Below are 8,500 nucleotides of genomic sequence, written 5' to 3'. Positions count from 1 at the left end.
GCGAAAGTTTCAAATAAAAACGTAAAGAAAAGTAAACATATCATTATCTTTTTAATATAGTGCTTACGTAATGCAAATTTCGGTTTGGGCTACTTGTCTTTTTATCTTACATGTTCTTAATTTTACCTCTAGAAAGAAAACTAATTGTGTACCATTAGCAAAGTGATAATCGAGTAATTTCATGGCCTTGTTGTCCACAGTGACTGGCTTTTTGTTGAATACAATGTCAACTTTCCTTTAATAAAAAAATCATGTGATAAGTAAAGATTTTTCGCTCCAATTTACTTTGAAGAGGATTTCTCAAACAGCTGCAAACTCTTAGGGTTTCTTTAAAACCCTTAGAAAAAGTAATAAGAATTTGATTATTATTATTTTCAAAAATAATTAATAAAAATGAGATAATAATCAAATTCTTCTTTTCACTAACTATTTTTGGAATAATAATGATTAATTATTTATTTATTTTATTTATCTTATTTCCTTTCTTTTCCATGGGGTTCCAAAAAGACCCATAAAGAGTTTGGCAAGAATTGGAAATGGGTCTTTGCAAAAACAGAGGCCAAATGCCTTGTAAAAATTGCGATTCAATGGAGGAAGACAACTCAACCATGAGACCTCTTCTCATGGTGATTTCTCTATCAGCTGGTCAACTCAGAAATTCAACAGATCAACAGATAGTATAGGAAGTGGATCAACAGCTCAGAAATACATCTTCTTGTGAGTGGCTCTTCATACTTGGCCACTATTTCCTACGTTAATCAAAACTTCAAAACACATCTTCTTGTGAGTGGCTCTTCATACTTGGCCACTATTTCCTACGTTAATCAAAACTTCAAAACACATTCAGTTTGCAGAAAGCTACTAATATGTCAATGCACAAGTTACATTAAATAGTATAGAGTACAATAATTACAATGACAGTTGATACCTGCAAGTTCAAGACCCTTAGACTTGTTTCCACTAAAAATACAACTATGAATAGTATAAAAATTACAATGCCTGTTCATATCAACCTTTTTAAGACCCAAATTGTACAGGTTTACATTAACTATTTGAGGAGATAGGGTCGAAGACTTGTGACCCAAATTGTACAGGTGTACATGAACTATTTTTGAACTCGGGTGTCGCGGAACTTGGGCCGAACAGCAAGTACCCCAGGCCTTGCATCATCAAAGTGATACCTGCAGGATTCACCAGAAAGAAACTTCTTCTCATAAAGAAAAAAGCAAGTAGAAGTCATGAACAGCTTTAGCTGACCTGAATGGAGATGAAGATTGTGAAAACCATACCTATTTTCTATGAGGAAGGTTCTCACAGCTGCAGGAAGTGCTGCTTGTCCTTTGCTATGGGTACCAATCCCTACATAGAAGATGAATATGCAAATTTTCAGTTTAAACCTTAGCATAGGTGAATGGAGTGCAGGCAGTACCACTCGACTATTATAAACATATTCTATAATATGTAAAACTATGACAAATATGACAACATACTGTAACAATTATAATATCAACCAATTACAGACATCTCTTTGTCTTGTTAAACTAATCCTATTCAACACCAAGTGTCTCTTGTCAAGTTTAAGCAAAACCAAATGCTAGAGAAAAATAATCTCATTTACAGCCATAAAAAAAAAAGAAAAACAAAGCACATACAAGAACTAAACAAGAAAAATGACACTTCCAGCTCGTTGCAGGACCGTCGGATATTGAAAACTTGTTGAACCCTGGAGTCTCATAATGATAGTGGGAATAGATGGAAACTGAGAAAACCAAGAGCAGAGTACAGGACAGAGAAAAATGCTCAAAGATGATGTTTTCCATGACACCACAGTTTATTTATAATCTGGAATGATGTACTGATCTCAATTTCCTAGTTTGAGTGAATTCAACTAATAACTCAAATTCAGAGTTACAGTAAAAGACAACTTTTACTAATACTTGAACAAACCTCATAAAAATATATGAGATGATTAACCTTTTTCTTCATTTTTTAATTTTTTCTAAATTCAACAAACAAATTAACTTACTAGCATAAAAGTGTTAATGACACCATTCATGCGCATGGATATCATACCTGTAATAACATGTAGAACTTTTTGTTTGTGTCCAAGCAATACCCTTTGTTTCCGTCCCTCTTCCTTCATGTCAGGAGACACAACAGATTTTGATGAAGAAGATATACTCACTCCATCTCGATAGGCAGGAGAATGCATAGATACAGAATGAATACAAGGCATGTTAGTTTCAATCCTGTGAAGATGGTCTTTGAGTGCAGAAATAGCTTCAGATGCATGCAGGCCATGCAAATCCAACTTCCATGGATCATATTTGTTGTTCCGAATGCATAAAATTTCTTTAGCTGCATTTCCATTCAATTCCTCTGCAACTAACAACTCCTCTCGGGCCTTTAGTGAAAGCTGTTGAGCAGAAAAGTGATCACCTCTTATATAGGCATTATTAGCAGCTCGAGAGTGCTGGGTTGCTGACCTATCCAATGAAGAAAAATGAATTATAAAGCCATGCATACTTTCAAAGATACAATTGACTCATAGTCTGTAACAAAAATGCTATTATACTTTCTCTTTTACTTTGTAAGTTTCATGTCTTGAAAAATGAGTTGATATGCTAAAGCAATATTCAATCTACTGTACAACAAACATCACATCAACTTAATGTCACCATGTCATTAACTTAATATGTTTGGAAAGTAATTTGCACAACAAACTAGACATTGAGGTCTGAAACATTGGATACTTATCAACAGACATACCGCCCTTAATATAAGTGATACAATAAGACAATTGTTTCCACTGTATTTTTTGCAGATAGCGCATAATTTAAATTTAGTCAATCAAAATCAACGTAATCATCTAAAAACATACTCATTTGTTGCCAAGGGTTCAGAATGGAAAATAAATGTACCTCATCATCCTCAGTGCATCTTTCCGATGGTTCAAATAAACATCATCCTCCTCCCACTCAGGTTCAATTGGTACTGAAAATAGTTGGCCTGCAATCATTTGCACCTGGTTTCCACTTGGTCGATGATTTTCTTGTGAGTTGTCTGCTTCTAAATGTTCCTCTTTGTCAACCTGATCCTCAAGAACAGATCTTGGTCCGGTAGAGTTCTTTGAGACTTTGAAGCAAGGTGACTCCATTGCTTCCAAAAGCTCTGAGGCCTGGTCTTCATCATTATTTATAGTTGACAAAATATCCTCAATTAGACTTCTCCCTGCCCAACTGTATAGCTTCTTTAGCTTTTCAACAGTTGGTATAAGAGTAGTTTCCCCAGCATTAATTTTATGACCTAATAATGTGCTTGCTGTTGCTGCAGGAGCTTGAACAATTGAAGAGAATGTCCTCGTTGATGGGATATAGTTCATCCCTGAGTTTTTAAGGGGATCAGAAGCAGTCACATTCAGTATCGGAGGAAAGGAATCAACTTCACTCTCGGTCTCAATCCCTTGTTTCTTCTGCAGCTTGCGATTGAAGGCAGCCCAACCAGGCGTTGAGTTCCCAGGTCGTGACATTTTGTAGTATGAACCTTTGGAGATGGTCATGTCAAACAGTTGTTTTGATTTATCTATACCTATAGTTTCCAGGAGGCAGCTTCAAACGGGGTCTAGTACAAAACAAGTAACGAGCGTAAGTATTAGTTTCAATGAATAAATGAAATCATTCCATGCAAGACGTTAGGATCTTTACAAAGACATATTCATGCTGTGCAGATATATTTCAATTAACTACTTTTGAATCATAAGAATCAAATGTGAAGAAGCTTCAACCTTTGCGTAAAAAGTAGTAAATCTTATCCTCAAAAGTATCCACAAAATACATTCGCCCAAACTAGATATTCAATACGTACCATAGAAGGATGCCCACATCAGTGTGGTCTCAGAAATATTTCGTAGAAAATAAATAATTCATCAATTTGAGCTACAACCAACTCGAAAGTATACCCTCAAAAATTCATTCACCAAGCCTACGGAATTCAAAATTCAGCTAGTAGCTTGAAGATAAACATACAAAGAATACCATACCTTACAAGATGAAGAAAGGAGCAACTATTCGGAAACCCTAATCCAGAGATCTCGAAACCAAGGCGCTAAACTCGTGAAGAAGGTGAGAAAAGACGGCTGGCGTAGAAAAATTGACTGACTCGATCGCTGGGAAAAGAAGATTGACAAGGTCAACGAGTTCCACCTCGCATCCATAAAGAAGAAAAGGAATCGTTTATTAGAGTCAGATATGAACGAGGAAGGGAAAGAAGTAAGAAACGGATTCTTTTTGGTTTCTTCCTCCGAGAGCGTATCCCGGAAATGACCACGAAAGCTCCGCGTGAACGTCATTGCTCATAAATAAATAAAAAGGTCCTATTACCGATTTTTCCCGAAAATTTTAAAAAAGCATTTCGAAGTAAAAACATCGTTTTCAGATATTAGTAGTACCTATATTTCCAAAAAATGTGTATTTGCATGAAAATGTTTATCAGAGAAATTAAATCATTTTCAGGCAAGGTTTGTCATCCATGAGAGGCCGAAAAAACAATTGTTGGAAAAAAATATCGACCTAAATTGAGCCCTCCCAAAAAATCGGGCACTAATCTCTTTTTCCTCCTATAGACATTGTTCTACCAACTCCATCATCCTCCTCTCAACACCATCTCTTCCCATACTAGATCTTCAAGTTATAATCCACTGTCCCTCTCCTCTCTTTTCCTCCTCCTCTTCCCTCTTTGTTAGATTTAGGATCCCACGATAGGTACTCGGTCAAGAGGGTGAGAGAGGAGAGAAAGAAGAAGAGAAGAAAATGAGCGGAAGAAGGAAGAGAAGAGAGGGATGCTAAGGAGATGAAGAGAGAGAGAGAGAGAGAGAGAGAGAGAGTTTGAGAGAAAAGTGTAAAGACTTAATTCAAATCCAGTCTTCCACAAAGAACAAAACATATTGAGGTAAATTACCACTTCATACAAAAAAAAGTTCAGGCTGACATTATTTCTCTCAAACATGTTTCATCTCAAGGACAAACAACAAATATATTGACGAAGCAAGTCACATCCAAGATACAAATATATGCAACAAGTTGGGTATTTACGAGGTTTTCTTTCCCCAACTTGAGAGAGAGTATTGGAAGATATCTCAAATGGGCATTAAAGTAAATACCTTTAACACGTCAAAGAGATGGCAAAGGGTGTAAATTAGTATCCTTCTCATAAGGATAGTACAAGGGTGTAAATAGAGAAGATGATGTGTGTCGACTTATGTCTTTTCCTTTTGAGAGCTTGTAGCCCTAAGGGTAATATAGTCATTGTAACCTTCCTACATAAAATATAAATAGAGACATAAGGCAATGGGTAGATTGAAGTTCCTTTTAAGTATCAGATGTTTCTCTGTTACGGTCTAGATCTGACACAACTATTCCTAGGGAGGATGAAGAGAAAGACGAAAATAAAGCCGAAGGGAAGCTTGACAACCCTAGGTTCTTTGAAGAGAATGCACACCCTAAAGCTCGTTGAGGAGAACTCAAAACCCTTGTTTACGCTAAATCAATGCTTACCTCTTCTAATTACTCTTACCCCTTAAATAGGGTTCACCCTTAAAAGGTTTAAGATAAAATATTACAAAAATACCCATGTAGCCTATTAATTCTTTAATTGAAATAAAATAAAGTAAATTAAAGAAAAATAATTAATTAGACTCTTAATAATGTTATTTCATGCATAACATTAGTTGTTACGATCCCGGATCTAATAAGGCAATTTGTAGGGAGGATGAAGAGAAAGACGAAAATTAAGCCGAAGTGAAGCTTGAAAACCCTAGGTTCTTTGAGGAGAACGCACACCCCTGAGCTTGTTGAGGAGAACTCAAAACCCTTGTTTACGCTAAATCAATGTTTGTCTCTTCTCATTACTCTTACCCCTTAAATAGGGTTCACCCTTACAGATTTAAGATAAAATATTATAAAAAGGCCCCTGTAGATAAAATATTACAAAAATACTCCTGTGGCCTATTAATTCTTTAACTAAAATAAAATAAAGTAAATTAAAGAAAAATAATTAATTAGACTCTTAATAATGTTATTGCATGCATAACATTTCACCCCCTTGGAGAAAGAGTTTGTCCTCAAGCTCGAAGGTAGGGTCAAACTTGCCTATGCCGATGTCTCCACCTGTTCTCAAGTAGCATCTGCGGTATCTATGTCAGCCCTTTGGACGACAAAACTGGAGCATTCTTACAGAGAAGCAATTTTTTTTTGTCAACGTTGCCGGCATAACTTGTTGTAGCATACCCCAATATGGATAAACAACCGAACAACAAGTTGAACTATCACCTGCTCCAAACTGGCAACTTCTGCTTTGATATGAACAACCCTTGTGTAATCTGCCCAACAGTTGCCTCATTGGCAAAATACAACATGTCCCCGGAAACCTGAGTAATTGGATTGAGCTGATTCCAAATTACGGTTGGCTGCCCAAGTTCAGTCAGTGGTCCTTCACTTGTCTGTGCATACTTGGCTGCTATGGCTCCACAAAAATTCTAACACAAGGCAGAGATGAGGTTTTTCTTCTTGTCCCTAGCAACCACAGTCACTATTAAATTTCAGCTCAGAGGAATATGGTTTGTATGACCCAAGTCAAGACTCCACATACCACTATCGACATCCTTCAACTGGGCAGCAATGGAGAGGACTGCTCGACTGAGAACATGCACCCAACAAGCATTATTTGCAGTATTTGGAAGCAGTCCTTGTGCAGTAAATTGCCCAACACTACCCAGATTATTTATTTGGACAACATACAAAAAATCTGTGGCACCTCCCATATCAATTGGCACTATTGCAAACTAGCATCCAACACTAGGATGAATCCCTCTGAGCATGCTAACACAGATCTTGCAAGCCACATTCCCCCAACAAAAGGTGGATAGCTGCATACCCCATGTGCTTTTTCACTATGCACTACCACTGTTTTCAGCACTGGTTGCTGGCTGTCGAGCAATAATTTTTGCTGCACTGCCACTGCAGCACTATGGCCTTGGTTGTCTAGCAGCACTGTCTTCTGCACTAGCACAACATACCTCATTTGGTGATAAAAGTTGTTATGGACTCCATAGCATCCCGAGTTATCAACAGATGTAGGAATTAAATTATGCTATATCCCTTTTGCATGTATGTTGAATTTGGTTTGGTTTGGTTTAGTTTGAATATAATTTTGCTTGAACCATGTGACCCATGGGTCTGAGTTGTAATTTCGTCCCCAAACCTATTTATTGGGACAAAGAGCTGAATGAAGATTAAGCATTGGATCATTTAGTTTTAGCCAGGTCGGATTCTTCCTCAGAGGTCCAGGTTGAGCCTCCTCAAGGCTCAATCCATTTCCACCATTACACGTTCCTAGAACAGGAGTTCTCTTCCAGCGTCAACAGCCAACCTGGAGGGAAGAGAGGGAAGAAGGGTGACAAGATCCATGTCTCGGGAAGATCCCAACATCTTGGTATCAAACAGGTCCACCTTTGGGGATTCCTCTTCCCCAGAGGATTTACGTCCACTGATTGAGGAAAATCGTCAGAGGACAAAGGCTTAATATCAATCCATTGCTGAGGTTCGTTAGACCACTGCTGACCTGCGTTCGGCCATGGCAGCCATGGATGCATCAATCCAGCTCCTCCTCTGGCGACAGGAGGACAGTGGGCTTCGAGCGGCACCGTTGGGAATCTATACACCACTGTCAGAGCACCACCCACCCCAGCTGCGCCACCCACATCCCCCATTGGGACCTCACGCTACTGCCCCTAATTCGGTTCCTAGGTATGTGAAATTGGACTTTCCTACGTTTGATGGGTCTAAGGACCCCTTGATCTGGTTACACCGATGTGACCAGTTCTTTTACCATAAAAAAACACCGGCGGATGATCGGGTCCATTTGGCTGCATTCCATATGCTCACTGAAGCGCTTCTATGGTTTCACCAATTCAAAAATGAACATTTGGTTCCGGATTGGGATGTATTTAAATAATCTTGCATGATGAGGTTTGGTCGTCCAGCTAGTAGCAATCCGTTGGGCGAATTGGTGAATTTGAAACAGACGGGCACAATTGAAGTGTACCAAAAGACCTTCCAGGAATGCTTGGCCAGAGCCAGTACCAATGTCACGCCCTCCCAGTATGTTAACCTCTTTACTGCTGGCTTGACAGAGGCCCTGCGTCTGGAGGTTGAATTACACGACCCTAGAGATTTGGACCACACTATGAACTTGGCCAAGACCATTGATACTAAACAGCGAGTTCTGAAGGAATCCCTAGTCCGAAGAATAGCTTGGCCAAGCAGGGCGATTACCATTGCACCCTCACCCTATTCAGGGCCTCCACGTACTGGACACAATGCAGCTCCACATGCAAAGAGTTCTTCCTCCACGCTGCCAATACCATACATAAAAAAATTGAATAGATAAGAGATGGAACAGAGGAGGGCAAAGGGTCTTTGTTTTAATTGTGATGAACAGTATG

At 38.6% G+C, this 8,500-nt stretch overlaps 1 protein-coding gene across 1 annotated transcript; it reads right to left on the bottom strand.

The window, feature by feature from the left end:
- Positions 1–890: 890 nt before the first annotated feature.
- LOC137966430 (uncharacterized) lies at positions 891–4,310 on the bottom strand. Its single transcript, XM_068813036.1, has 5 exons — positions 4,040–4,310; positions 2,922–3,621; positions 2,074–2,486; positions 1,290–1,359; positions 891–1,181 (listed from the first exon to the last, which is right to left on the bottom strand). The coding sequence occupies exons 2-5, from the start codon at positions 3,557–3,559 to the stop codon at positions 1,106–1,108; spliced, it is 1,197 nt and encodes a 398-aa protein (XP_068669137.1). The 5' UTR covers positions 3,560–3,621; positions 4,040–4,310; the 3' UTR covers positions 891–1,105.
- Positions 4,311–8,500: the final 4,190 nt, after the last annotated feature.

The sequence above is a fragment of the Aristolochia californica genome, unplaced genomic scaffold (assembly GCF_029961685.1).
Source record: "Aristolochia californica isolate CCGP_79_NKW_82.1479 unplaced genomic scaffold, dmAriCali1.0.hap1 SCAF_5, whole genome shotgun sequence".
NCBI classification, from domain to species: domain Eukaryota; kingdom Viridiplantae; phylum Streptophyta; class Magnoliopsida; order Piperales; family Aristolochiaceae; genus Aristolochia; species Aristolochia californica.
The sequence above is the reverse complement of the archived record's forward strand: the minus strand, read 5'-3'. Positions and strand labels throughout refer to the sequence as shown.

Bases quoted from the DNA above. Each gene is read 5' to 3' on its own strand.
- LOC137966430 (XM_068813036.1), bottom strand. From the start codon at position 3,559: ATGACCATCTCCAAAGGTTCATACTACAAAATGTCACGACCTGGGAAC. The intron at 1,360-2,073 runs GTATGATATCCA...TCTTCTATGTAG, and splicing joins AGTTCTACATGTTATTACAG to GGATTGGTACCCATAGCAAA. The intron at 1,182-1,289 runs GTATGGTTTTCA...TGAATCCTGCAG, and splicing joins ACCTTCCTCATAGAAAATAG to GTATCACTTTGATGATGCAA.